Genomic DNA, 14,904 nt, shown 5'->3' on the forward strand with positions numbered 1-14,904 from the left:
GTGCACTAATAGATTTTTTCTCAGTAGAAAATAATGGAATTTTTCTTTAAAATGTCATTCATAATCTTGCAGAAACTATGATTCTTAACATCAAGCATCTTAAATGGCGGAAAATCGCAAATAGCTAATGACAAAATGATGTTTTGTTTGGAAGTATTTGAAATAAAAAACATCATCTTAACAATATAAATTACTGCCCACAAAGATGAATTTGAAATCAAGCTTATTATATTATTGCATCTATAACAAATCATGCTAATTGCCTTCATACCAGTGATAGTCATCCCATTTATTTTGCTATTTAACTGAATTAATGACAAACAGATCCATTTTACTGCCAACTGTTTCTCTAATGTCATGCTTCAAATGTAACTCCTTTGCAAGTGATATAATCTCAAATGTCAGTTTTGATTCAAAACACAACCTAGTTTGAATTAGTCAGGGATTTTTTCCCAGTTCTGACTGCGAAATAACCTTATTTTTGTCACCATAGTTGGATAGTGATTCTTAATCAATAATTAATCAGACAGTACTTTATGCTAACAATAACATTGGGTTTTCAAGTTTCTTCACTATTTTTTATATTATTTTGGTTACTCTTGTCATAAATAAATAAAAGATGGTTGTAGTTTTTTCTTGAAGAGAACATATGTTTACATAAATGCACTCATTAATATAATCCCTTTAAATTAAAAACATTACTTTGTAAGGTAAATATGTATTACTTTGATAGCCAGCATATAAGTTCCTTGGCTTCAAAGTTCATTTCATTTCTCTCATCATTGGACAAAAAATATATGTATTTTTATATAGCTTATTACAAAATCTTGCATTACATTCATTTACAGCTCTTTTCTCAGGGATCTATAGCTGTTACCTTTTACCTGCATACAACTGAAGTCCTGTTGCTGGAGAGCAATCAAAATTCATTGCAACTTTGTAAATCGAAATTGGGAAGCAGTAAAAAAGTGACTTTGCACTAACAGTTCTGTAAGTATATATGCAAAAGAGCATCACGTGATCATGAGCAGCATGGCATCTGCTAAAATAACTTTTCAGAGAAGACCTCTTGTTTAGTAAAAAAGGTCACAGTTTTTTAGAGTCTAAGATAGAAGAAGGCTTAAATTGTTATTCCTACTGTTAGTTCATACCATTAGCTCATAACTCTCTCACCAGTGAAGGAAACCTACTGGGTTTCATTACAACCCACTCTTACCTTTGTCTGATGAAGATACCAAAATTGGTTAAGAACGCAAGTGCAATGCTTTTTAAGTTCTGATAAATAGCACAGCCATACTATTTTCTGGTCATTTACAGATACTTTCTTTTTCTATGTTAAAAGAAATGGGAATACATCTTCATAAACTTTCCACAGGGAATAGATGCTTTCATCAAGGCCTTATGCATCTCCCTCGAGGAATCTCAATCTTTTTCTCCATTAGCAGTAGTTAATAAACACATATCCATTTGGTGTAGAAATAAAAAGCAAAAGCAAGGGAAGATTTCTGTCTTCTTGTAGCTCCTTCTTGTTTACAAAGTTCAGTGCTTTTTTCTTGCCTTCCCTTTTCAGATAGACTGAAACACAATTTATTGCTAATATTCTTTTTTTCCAGTGATAACCGTTGTAAAAATTAGTTTGTTTTTCTCTTGTTGTCAGCCCAATTTAGGCAAATTTCCACACTGCCATATAGAAAAATACAGATATATCACAGGAATTATGGCCAGTGCATGATTTTTTGAAAGACATATTATATGCCTATATTTTTTAGAGTTCATCTCCTTCTACTTTCTTAATTTACAACTTTTTTGTGGAAAGAAATAATGAAATTAAGCTTTCATAAAATGTTGGACAAATCTGTCTAAAATATTGTATTTATATAAGTGGAGTGTAGGTGGCACATACAAACACACCTAAGGAGCTTATAGCCTAAATTTTTTTTTAATTAATAAATACAGTCCAGATTACTTAAATTCTTAATCTGACAAATGTACCAATGTCTCAATGATCAAATCCATGCAAATATTTAATTTTGAGAAACAAATTAAAAAAAAAAAAAAACTATACTAAACTTAAGAAAGATAATGGCCATTTGGTTGGCAGAACATGGTTTCTTTAATATCACTTAATGAGTTAAGACTTCTATATGAAATTAGTAACAGAATGGAGAGATGTCTGAATGTTTGTGTGCAACAAAACTGACATTTCTATGTTAGTAAGAATAACTGTCAGATGATTCACATATTCACCATTTCTATGATCACTTTCATAAATGAGACCTTCAGTCAAAAATGCAAACTTTAGCATAGACACACACACAAATCTGTTAAAGCAGCATTTTGTCATTAGAAATTTAAATTGTATAATAAAAATGGAAGAGCAGTGTATTCTGTACTGTTTCTGAACAAAATGCAGCATCTGCAGACAGCTAATTTAGAGTTATGTCACTCAATGACATTGAAAAGTTGTCTCTCTGTGGACGCAAGTGTTAACGATGGACCAAATGTTAACAATTGACTTATCAATGCAGTATATATCTAGTCACTGCTTTTATCATCATCGTGACATACCAGTGCTACTAAGTTTATCAGATAATGGTTGTTACTATTAGCAAACCAGTCAATCTTGTGTCAAAATCTGCCCTTTTCTCTTTTTGTAAAATACAGGACAAGGCTGGCAGATGAGTCTAACAGATTATCTTGATGAGGAATATACTACATCAAATTCAGAATGACAGTTGCACAAAACGGTATATCACGACACCATATGAATCAACTATCATGTCAATCATATCTGGAGCTTTCTACTAAACATGTTTGAGTGGGAGTATTTGTCCAGTCAAAGCAGCATGAACAAGACAGCTATTATTTCACTCAGCAGTACTATTTCCAATAACAGGATAAACAATTTTCTCACAGATGAGGAAAAATGAAAATTTGGCTTAAATCTCTAACGTAAACCAGAAATTTAAATATATATATATATATACATATATATATACATATATATATAACTGTGTTTACTGAGTAAAGATTCTTGTTCTTTTAACCACTTTATAGCTATTAACTTTCTGATCAGATCATTCAAAACAAACTTTTAAGCTGGTAACTTACGTAATTACTTAGGAAAGACTGATTTTCAGAAAGAGTAGGATATATTTAATAAAATCTGTGCTAATTTGAAAGGTAGCCTCTAAAATTAATGACGTAAGGAAGATTTTGTAGCTATCACAGGGCAATGAGTGACTTAGTGAAACATCAAATGCCTTTTCCTTCTGGTTGAAAGTGTGATGCAGTTTTTCCCACAACAGGAATGATCAGCATAGACATTGCAGAGTTCTTATCTCAAAAGAAAGCTTTTCTCCTTCTTGAATTTATTGCTATTTTTTTCAGTTTTCCTTACTTGGTATGAAACAACGGGAACCAAAGGAAACAAATACTGGTAATACTCATATCATTAATATTCATCTTCCTCTGAACAAAGAAAGTTTCCAACAAATTGTATTTAGGTTTGATTTCCTTTTTTCAGCTTAGTAGCAAATTTTGTCTCTTGTCATGTTCAGAGAAATAGCAGAAATGCAACAGCACAACTTGAAGCAGCCATCAGCAGCTGAAATATCTGCATGTTATAGACTTAACAAATCACTCATCTCACATTTCTACTGATTCAGAAAGGACGAATATACTGCAAAGTATTACTGATATCTGGAAGAACCCAGCTTGAGTATCAGATTCCAGTCTGAATTATCAGTTCTAGCTGCTTAGATAGCTTCCTTCCATTGCACCACAAGAAGTGTCATGGATTTGCTGGGCAATATTAGAAGCGAAATAGCGTGGGGAAAAAAAAAATAGTTTGGGTATGCAGAAATGGTGTTAGGGAAGCTAAAATACAACTTAATTTGAAACTGGCTTGGAAGTTCAGTGGAAACATGAAGGCTTTTACCACTGCATTGCCCATGTTTTTAAAAAGAATATGTGGGCCAACTGTTGAATGGGGCAGGTGGCTTTGCTGACATACTCCAAGTCTGTCAGCATGGTTTAAATTCACCACATTTGCAAGACTGCTTTAATGCATCCCTGAAATTCTTATCAATGATACCCAGCTGACAGCAAACCAGAGTGTAACTGTTCAAGATTTCAGCCTTACTTAGTAAAGACAAAGAGATATAACCTTACTAGAATTTGTTTTCTTCTGTGAAATCACTGTATTAGATCACTTCTACAGTGAAACTTTCTGCCACATAACACTCAAATGCAGATAGCTTGCTAACAAAACACTATTTGTATTTTTTATCTTCATAGTTCAGCACTTGTATTCCTCTAATTAATTAAACAAAGTGATTATCGCTAAAGAGTCAGTCTGGCTTCTTAGTAATGCTCATTGACATGTTTCAGTGGGTATTAAAAAAATTTAGTGTGGGTTCCCTACTCTACGAAAAATTGCATTTTATTTGAAGCAATCTACAACTAGATTCTGGACCAGTCTGTTGCAACAAGGGGTAAGAATGACTGAGCTGGTCATGTCCTGTGGCTGAGTAAATTTACTGTGCTTTACTAAGAGTTTCTAATATTATAATATTTATAATATTCAAATACCTGAATTGCAAAAAAACAAAAACAAAAACAAAATAAATATTTGATACATGTGCTTACAAATGATATTATACAACAGACATAATATTCTTGCTTACACTACTTTTTTAAAAAATGTCCAGTTTGCATAGTCAGGTGAGTATTCAGCAGTATAAACCGTCTATGAAAAGCACAAAAAGTAAGAGCTAGAAACCAAATTCTTCAACTATGCATACCTTCATCAATGGGTTCATACTTCAAAATAACTTCTAAGGCAGTTGTTTCAGCATCTTCAGTTTTAAATTGTTCTTTTTTGAGAAATTCAGTGAGCTCGGTGTCAGCAAGATATTTGCGGTTTTGAGAGTAAGCACAGAAAATTTCATGAAATTCATTTCTGTGTACAATAGCTCGATAAATTGCTCTGAAGTCTTCCATGTTAATAGTATGTATCTTCCGCTTGTCGACTGTTTTCTGAAAACAAAAATCAAAACAGTCAACACAAAGATATACAATAATATAAAGATACAGATAAACCAATCTATTATAATATTAAAAGAACTGCAACAATAGAGAAAGCTTAGGGCAACAGTGGCTACAACACGTTATCAAATTATATTCTTTTATTTGCAACGTTTAGATTTATCTTTCTGTGTTAAAAGTGTTTTGTACAAATAAAAAGGTATCATATGACATAGCATCTAAGTAACTAAAAGAAATTCATATATATTACATCCAATATTAAAATATAAATCTGCATTAAAATACTATGCATTACAATAAATATGCAGCATAGAAAATGTTGTGAAAAATATGCTTAATATAATACCCTTCTCACAGCAAATTGAACCAAATTGTAAGTACAGTATTTTAAATTTACATACAACATACATCAAGTTGTGAACTGAAAAATAAGAACCAAATTTTCACGTTATCTATCGTTTAAAAATTTATACCAAAATATGTAGCTGTGCAAAATGCATTTACATCAGTCTAGCTTGCATGTGTTAAATTTGTTATTGTTAAATTAAGACAAACTTTGGAAATTTACTCAAAAAAGTAGCCACAAAATCAGATACAAATTTATTTTTTTAACCACTGTAGGCTAATTAAAATTTTTAAATTTTGGCTCCTTCAGATGAGACTACCAAGGAGGTTGGATTTCACCACCTAATATGATTTGCAGAGCCTCCCCAAAAGTGTCCATAAATAAAAGATGTCAAGTTGGAACTCTGGTTACTGTTTGATGAAAGATTCTGATTACTACTGATTAGACTAGTTTTGAAGAGACACCATAGAATCTAAAGGCCCAATGCTACATTGCCAGTTTTTTCCTATGCAGTAGAGTTCCCACTGAGAGATGGCTGTGCAAGTACAACAACAAAGAAGAACACAATACAAGCTAAAAAGAAAATTTCAAAAATTTTACGTAACAATAGTGGAGTATTTGCTTTGAGTTTGTAAAAAAAAAAAGTAACAATCACTTAATGAAACTAAGCAGTAAGATAATAATTCAGTAGGAAATTAACAATATGCTTTTTATTACTGCCTGAAAAATCCCAAGTCTTGGGTTGATATCATTCAACTATTTTTTTAACATCTTTAAGGAAATTGCAAATTTACTCATAACTGTTAATCAGAAAAAGGAAATACCAACTCATTTAGAAATTAAGCATCCATGAGGACTCAGGAGACCTTCTCCCAGCTACTGGCACAAAGTGAAAAACTAGCCAGAAAATTAAATTTTCTATTTCGTTGTCCTTTTCTGAAATGTAGATAACTACACTACCCAGGGGTATTTTTGAAATTAAAGTTATGAAAATCTCATCAAAATGTTAAAAAAAAAAAAGATAGTTATAAAATTTTTATTGGCAGATTTTTATTATTATTATTATTTTCATTAAGGCACATCCATCTTTTCAGAAAAAAAAGTATCTTGACAAACATTTAGTTCTGAGAAGTATATTAAAATTTATCATTCGTTTAAAATCTTTATGTTCATAATTCTGATATCGCCCAAAGGAGCATTTCAGTAAAGTGAATGTAAAGAGAATATAAAACAAAGTAAATTGTCCTTTAAAAACTATGTTTCTTACAAAATAGATTTTTGTTATGGATAGTCATTTGATTATCAATGTGTAGTTAGTGAATATAATGGCAGAAAAAGTTCCTTCCAGATTTTGCATTTTACATCCTGTTAGAATGATGAACAATTTGAGTTCCAAAATTATTAAAAATAGCCAAATATCTCAGAAAGTAAAGAATATCCAACAGCACTGCTAAGAACTACTAGATCAGGCTGTGAAATACATAATATGTTGAGTATACACTTTCGAGTATCTATAGCTAGATCAAGCTTATTCTAAGTGGATAACTTCCCCAAATAATTATTCTCCACCCACAGTTCATCAAATGTTTCAGATTTCAGAAATCAGAATTCAGTCAGAAATCAGGTGGATTTCTAATGGAAAATAACAGACAATTATGAGAAATAGTTTCAAGTTCTCATGAAATTCTCGAGTTTAGCAATTATCTCAATGCAGTGAAAAAATTCAAAAACCGTGGTTAGCATGGACTGCGCTCACACTGCTGTTTTCACCTGAGCTAGAGAGAACAACAAAACAAGATAGAATGAGGAAATATCAGTGTTTTCTATCTCCCTGCCTTCCCTGCAGTATGACAAGACCTAAAACTTTTGGAATTCCCAGTACTAATTCTCCTCTACCGAATCTGAACAGAATTAGAAAACCGATTACAAAACTATCACATAGAAATCATATGTATAAATAGTCACTGAGTTTCATTTCCTTAGCAAAACAGCTTTACCAAATGGCTATTTTGGTTTGGAAAAAAATGAGATAAAAGAAAAATCCATATAGTTTTTGATAAATTAATAGGATGGACTTGAAGAACATGAAATCCCAATGTGTCCAAAGACACTCAATTTTACAGTTTTTTCTCAGTGGGAATATATGATTACCCTATTATTAAGGCTTATTTCTAGCTGTTTGATTTTGCATACACAGAAAACCTGTGATCATTGCCATATATCAAGGCCACATCCCTCCCTAGGAGCGAGAGTGCTGTGGATGTATGGGATATTAAATCATATCTCTTAAGTGCTTCACAAGAGAGGTATGGTGGAAAACTGAGTAAGTGTTCTGGATTTACATTGACTTGAAGCTGGAACAGATCAGATACTTTCATATTGTTGATAACAATCTCTCTAATGCCTCTGAACAGCATTAGCCAGGCATGGCTGCACTCATTAGCTCAATCACAAAAGCAGCTCCATGAGATGAAGTCAGAATATTTACACTATTCTCCACTGAGGCCTTGTTACAATACAGTTGGGAATCAGGGCCTACATATTTGTTTATTTTTATTGCTCAACACCATTTTGATGGTAGAGATGGTAGTGAAGAGATGGTAGTGGTCACGCAACCACTCAGTTATCTGTTTTACACAGAAACAAAGGATCTGGATATGGCAAATTATTTGCTGATTTTGCGCACTGTATAAGCATGAAATTAATTTCACAAAATAAACTAAATTAAAAAAAAATTATTTAAAAGCACAGCTTGTATAATACCCTTATGTAACTGACCTTCTAAATGTATCTGATCGCTGAATCTACATATTCCTCACCTTGAAAACATGTTTCACATGGGCGAGATTAAAAGGCATGTGCAGTTTTTCAAGTAGTTTAATGGTGCTATCTAAATCAATCTTCCCATTCATGAAGTCATCCTGAATGATGTTCAAAAACCACGTACAAGAGACCAAGTTAAGGAAAAGTCTAACCTCTGCCACTATTTCAACAAGGTGAGACAATATTTTAAACCTAAAATGCTTGCATGTTTTTCTTCTCATAGTCAAACTCCCTTGTTTTGTGACTTCTGATAATACAGCAGTCTCTGAGGAGCACAGAAATACATTTGTGCTCTGCACTCAGTGAAACCTGGGGGCAAAGGGGACAGAAAAGAGCCAGAGAAAGACACAGGGAGAGTGTGCAGGAAGATGAAGGGTAGTCAGGGTGAAGAAAGGCCTTGAGGGAGAGAAGGGAGAAGCGGAGAGATAGAGGGGGACAGCAGGAAAAGGAGTGAGGCAGCAGTGAGGCACTTGCCCACCCTACTGGCCTAATCAGCCCAAGTTAGCGCACCCTGAGCAGACCATCCTGCAGACTCAGGTGTACTCTTGCACTTCAGCCTTGTGGTCCCATGCAGGCCCAAGCCTGGCCCAGGCCTCGGTGCAAGCTCACGTCAGGAAAAAGTTACACAGCGGCAGGTGTCACAGGGAAGAGGAGGAGGAGGATGGGGAAGAAGAGGAGGCAGAGCTGAGGGAGGTGGAGGAGGATATCTGTTCTCCTCCATGGTGGCTCCACGTTGCCAGCTCCTTTTTCTTCACTTTGACGGCATTGCTAGCATTTGGCAGGCCATCACCTCAGCATGCTCTGGCTCCCAGTGGAGCCTTTTTCCTCCCCTCACACCCCAGCTCCTCTGCTGGGGTTCCAGGACCCTATTTGCTCCTTCCCCACACAGGCATTAGCTCAAATGTGTGAGGTCACAAACTATGGAGCTCCGGAACACCAACACTTCTCCCCCTCCCCACTATCTTGTGGCTGTTCCATCAGCATCTCCTCCCCTCACCTGTCATCTTCCATCTTTCTCTTAGCGCTGACCCCAGTCATGAGTGTGGAGCAGGGACTGCGTGAGTCAGAGAAAGTGTCCCTCATTTGCGGACTGCTGCGCCAGTCCCCTCCAGGGGAGTTCAGGCAGGTTGTCCAAGATCTCTGTGATCTGCTCCAAGATGATGAGCTGGTGAAGCAGGAGGCTGCCCACGCTGGGGCCCGTCACAATAAGAACAACTTCACTCCCGTCTTTGTAAATGGGAACATTGTGCTACTGACTCAGTACAATGACTTAGGGGGAAACCGCTTCTTTTACCCTCAAGACAAATTCTCCTTTGAGTTTGACCATTTGAGTGGGATAACCACCAAAACCCATTTGCATAGAGTAATGCTAGATGAGGGGGAGCTGTGGAGAGGAGCCCTCCACAAGGGCTTGAATGCCTATGTGAACTGCCACTTTCCTGCAGGGAACTGCTGTGTGTTCAAAAAAAGCCTGGGGAAGAGGCAGATGCTAGTGGCCTGCATTGAGGCTCATCTGTACCAGCCCTCTAAACACTGGAACAGCCTTTGGAAATCTGACTGGACTTTTGCTCTGACTCCAGTTATGACCCGAGTTACAGGGATATTTCTTTTCCAGTTACACTACTTCAGAGATGCTAACCTCCATGTAACTGTCAACAAGTCTGTAAGCGAGTCTCTGCATGTGATAGACCGAAATCAGTTTGTCACAGATTTCGTGAAGTTCGTGAAAGCTGAAGACAACAAGATTCATACTGCCATTATGGAAAACATCCAGGCCTTGTCAGAGCATACATGGAGGAAAAATCTGCGAAGGAGACTCCCTATTACTCGTACTTTCATAAACTGGAATGAACTGTTGAACAATCAGCATCCGAAGACCAGTGCTTCCAGAAAAGAAGTACCTCCATGATTACTGAATTGCACTATTTGATCCAGAGGCTTACATAAATAAATAAATAACTGAAGGACAGAATGGGAATGCTTTCTAGTTGATTTATTTCTAAATTGCTCAGAAGAGTACAGAAGCTGTGATCAGTCAATCGACACTGTGAAATTAATTCACATCAATAGAGACAGAAGGTTATTTGCTCTCTGTTCTTGTTTTTTTTCATTAATGTACTTTTTAACTGCTACTAGAGGTAGTAGTAACGCTCACTGTCAAAGGCGGTATACTACTACAGATGAGTCAGTAAGTAAAATCTTACTTTCCATCATAATTTTCCTCAATATTAAATGTATTTGCTTATTTATATTACATGGAGAATTTGTAATAAGGAAATTAGTAAGATTGGTAAAGACATGGAGGTGTTATTACTAGATTTTTTTAGTACTACAGAAACCCAAGAAATTCAGCCTTCAAACTTTACTTGTGCATAACTGTACACACAAGAAACATGTGAACAGAGGCAGATCAGTACACAGAACAAGTAAATTTTTGTAGTCATTGCAGATGATAATACAAACTCTGAGTGTCTCCTATCACTCATTATAGACTAAAAAATACTATTTCTCCCAGTTTCCACTTTGTTATTATTACAAATGACAAAGGAATGTATGTAACTCACTTCAATTTTTTTCAGTGTAAAACAATAAAATACATCACGTATTGCTACCTATGGTGGTACTCAAACAACCAGTTATACCTATTCTGTAAAAGCTGCAATATAAAATAAAAGCTTCTACCTACAAAAGTTGCAACTATAAGAAAGTTAAACAAAAAGAGAGAGGACAATGATGCCAGAGTGTGGCGTAAGAAAAACAGAATGGAAAGTGAAGAACAGGACCAGAAAGTACATGGGGTACTTGTGGCTAACTAGCTCAGATAGCAAAAGTGACCACAACAGATTGTTAGCAGACAATTTCAAATTTAACAGCAAAACCTAGTTTACTGGGTATTTGTTACACCAGGTAGTTTGATTAGATTTTTTGTATAGGTAGAATGAGATTCACAAGAACATAGTAATATCTTGTCTTGTTTTCACACATTCATGTTGATACTTTGCTAACATGTTCATTACAATAAATTAAATGCCTACCATTTGCTCTTTTCTGTAAACACACCTTTTAATTACATTTATTAGAAACTTCAATTTGAAACAGTTAACACTAAAATTTCTAAAAATATTGAATGCTTAGGCAATATTCTTACAAATATTGTTTCAAATGTTAGCATAAGATTTTGCTTTTGTTCATAACTTCTGGTGGAAATTATGCTGTCAGATGGCTTGAGCATGCCCTGTAATCACTTGATTTAGGAGGTTCCTTATTGTATACATGAGGATATAATAATTAATTGCCCGGAGAATCCAATAACAAAAATGTGTCCAATCTAAAAGCATTATTCTACATCACTCTATGTTATGGATTATAAAGTGATATGCTCAATTTTTGTTTATAAGTATGCACATTTATAAAGCCTTATTGCAGAAGAGGGGGTCATACTGTTGGCAATATTTGAATGTAACTGAAATAAATATTTATACTTGAATTTCTTCAGATTTGCCTTGTCTGCAGTACATTTTACATCTGATTGTTCATCTTTATGCTCACTCAGCACAAAGATTTTGGGGAGTTTTGTGCTAATTCATGTGCAGAAAAGCATTTGTCATGTTTCCTTCCAGCAAGCAGAAAGCAGACTGCTGCCCTTGTAACAATGTCCCTTGACAGTACATGTTACAGACGCCCATTTGTTAGAGAACCTGCTCCATGTACACAAAGAGGGAGAAGGATGGAGCATGGAGACCATTTTCTGTGCTCCTTTGGTTCTTAACAGAATGCTACATTACCTATGGGTCATTATCTCTTCACCCCACAGCTGCTACTGAGATCCATCTAACAACAGTCCAACTCTTTTAATGCTCATGTTGTTGTTGGAGACTATTCCTTAATCAAACAGCTGTCTTTACATGTTATTTATTTAAATATGTGATTATTTCTTTACTGAAACTTTGAGTAATTTTATTTAACATGTTTTATGACTCAGGGCTGCTTTAGTGAAGATGGCCTGTTTTGTGTGCAATTCATGTATGCAGTACAGTACAGATGAATTTTTTATATCAAAAAACAGAAACGGACATATCACTAAAAATTCTGGATTGTGAAGAAAAATATTCTATTTAAACACATCTGATGCAAAATGAAGATTTTGCACCTGTACTCAGCTTGCTTTAGGCGGTTCCTTATCCATATACATCCGGATGTAATAATCGATTACCAAGAGAAACCAATAACAAAAGGATGTCTAATATAAAAAGCATCATTCTAAATAACTCTATATTAGTGATGATAAAATCATATGATCAATTTTTATTTATAGAAATTTTTAAAAATATTGAAATATTTTAAAACATTGAATAATATGTTTTAAATGTTGATCATAAAGTGACAGTAAGAAACCATGGAAATGACGGAATAGTTAAATGACATTCTGAATAGATACTCAGTTTCAAGATCTATTTCATATCAATCCTTGAATAAATACAAATATATTAATTTTGCAATATGCATTTCTGTTCTATATAATTAAATTCTCTCATTTGGAATGCACATTCCATATGATAAAAGTATAGCAAGGAATACAAGAATAAAAACACTTGATATTGTAGAACTGAGTTGTTTTCCCATCTTCCCTATCAATCTATCTTTTATTTTCATTACATTTTCTTTCCAACTTGAAATCTGTGAGTTCAAAATCTGCAAGAAAAGCTACTCACAGGGTTGGACTTTGAGCAGAGTAAAGGTTCTGATGTGGCTGAAAGTCCTTACTCATCTCATGCATGCATATGAAATGAATCCAGAAAACAGAAATACCGGGCATGTCCAACCCACAGCCCACAGGCTGTGTGCGACCAGCACAACTGAAAATGCAGCCCACCCCCTGCCCTGCACTATAAAAGTTGCTGCTCTTCTTCATGGGGTGTCCCTGGGCACACACCCCTCCGTCAGTAATAGGCAGACTGTGTGTGCGATATTAACACCTGACAGAAACCAAGGCATGGGGAGGGCAATGGCAAATAATTCTAAGCATTTTGATATGCTGGCTAATCATAGTGCTCTGAGCAGAGAATACTCAACTGTGCTTTCACTTTTGATAAAGGAATTTGAAAATAGGTTTCAAGATTAAAAAAAAAAAAAATCATCGATTTATGGTTACAACACCATTTTCAGCAGATATAAATACATTACCTGCAAATTTTTGAATGCAACATACAGAGTTGCAATCAGATATTCAACTCAAAAATCTGACCATGTCCCTTTACCAGACTTTCATAGAATCATCGAATCATAGAATGTTTTGGGTTGGAAGGAACCTTTAAGTTACCTAGTTCCAACCCTTTGCTGCAGGCTGGAACACCTCCCACTAGACCTGGTTGCTCAAAGCCCCATCCAGCCTGGTACCTACAAAGATGTTAAACAGCGCTGGTCCCAGAACTGATCACTGAGGATTGCCTCTCATCACTGGTCTCCATTTGGACACTGAGACTTTGACCAGAACTGTCTCAATGCAACCAACCATCCAGCCAATTCCTTATCCAGAGAGTTGTCTATCCATCAAATCCGTTTTTCTCTGATTTGACAACCAGGATGTCGTGCGGGACAGTGTCAAACTGTCTGAGTAGATGATATCTGCTGCTCTTCCTTCATCCACTAATGCTATAACTCCATCATAAAAGGACATCAGTTTTGTCAGGCATGATTTGCCCTTGGTGAAGCCGTGTTGGTTACCACCAATAACCTCGTCTTTATTTTCTATGTGCCTTAGTAGGGCCTTCAGGAGGATCTGCTCCATGATCTTTCCAGGCACAGAGGTGAGACTGACTGGCCTGTAGTTCCCTGGATTTTTTTCTTTTCCTTTCTTGAAAATGGGGATTATGTTTCCCCTTCTCCGCCAGTAGGAACTTCATCTGACTGCCATGACCTTTCAAATATGATAAATTGGCAATCTGAACCACCTGTTCCCTCAGGACCCATAGATGGATCTCATCATTTCCCATATCATGCACCTGCAGGTTCTTTAGATGGTCTCACATCTGACCTTCACTTACAGCAGGCAGATCTTTCTTCTCCTATTTCTTACCTTTGCTTTCTGCATCTTAGGAGGTGTGGCTAGAGCCCTTGACGGTGAAAGTTTTCATAATCCCTGTCTTATTAGAGAGCAACATCCATCACTTCACAGTCACTCCTTACTTTTTGGCAGTATATACATTGGTGAACAACTGTTTTTAAGAATGAAGAATAAAATTTCATCAAAAAATCTCTGATGAACACCTTGAGACCTCACTAAGAATTGCAGCCACTTTCATCAAACCAGGCTGGTGTGTTAGTTTCACACAAAAAAATGGTCAAATATTCAAATAGACTTTGTGTGCATGTATGTTCCTTTTTTTTAATGTTCTAAGAAAAATATTAAGAATTTAAATATGATGTTACTTATGTATTAGCAATAATGTATATTTTATGAAAACTGCTCTGAAAGTAATGCCTCTTGTTTTTATAGTGTTTGCCCACAATGTCAGAGACAGATACTGGTGGCAAGGCAGTATCTTCGTGCCATTATTCTGTTACATTTTGTTGCTATGTGTCAGATGGCAGCAGAGGAGAAGTCTGACAAAATGGTGTCTGACATGAAATTGCCTATGAAGCAAATTTGTGTCACTGAATTTCTCCATGCAGAAAAAATGGCATTC

At 35.5% G+C, this 14,904-nt stretch overlaps 2 protein-coding genes across 2 annotated transcripts in view; one reads left to right on the forward strand and one right to left on the reverse strand.

Annotated features, from left to right (window-relative positions):
- PLCZ1 (phospholipase C zeta 1) overlaps window positions 1-8,939 on the reverse strand; it is a 48,495-nt gene extending 39,556 nt beyond the window's left edge. The window contains exons 1-3 of the mRNA XM_019611522.2: window positions 8,926-8,939; window positions 8,215-8,338; window positions 4,806-5,040 (exon numbers count right to left, since the gene is read on the reverse strand). Of these exons, the coding sequence (XP_019467067.2) occupies window positions 4,806-5,040; window positions 8,215-8,338; window positions 8,926-8,939 (373 nt within the window). The remainder of the gene's footprint in view (window positions 1-4,805; window positions 5,041-8,214; window positions 8,339-8,925) is intronic.
- Window positions 8,940-9,020: 81 nt separating this feature from the next.
- CAPZA3 (capping actin protein of muscle Z-line subunit alpha 3) lies at window positions 9,021-11,547 on the forward strand. The gene has a single exon (XM_003202494.5). It carries the CDS (start codon window positions 9,120-9,122, stop codon window positions 10,125-10,127), a length of 1,008 nt encoding a protein of 335 aa, XP_003202542.3. The 5' UTR covers window positions 9,021-9,119; the 3' UTR covers window positions 10,128-11,547.
- Window positions 11,548-14,904: the final 3,357 nt, after the last annotated feature.

This window comes from Meleagris gallopavo, chromosome 1 (assembly GCF_905368555.1).
Source record: "Meleagris gallopavo chromosome 1, MGAL_WU_HG_1.1, whole genome shotgun sequence".
Taxonomy (NCBI): Eukaryota; Metazoa; Chordata; class Aves; order Galliformes; family Phasianidae; genus Meleagris; species Meleagris gallopavo.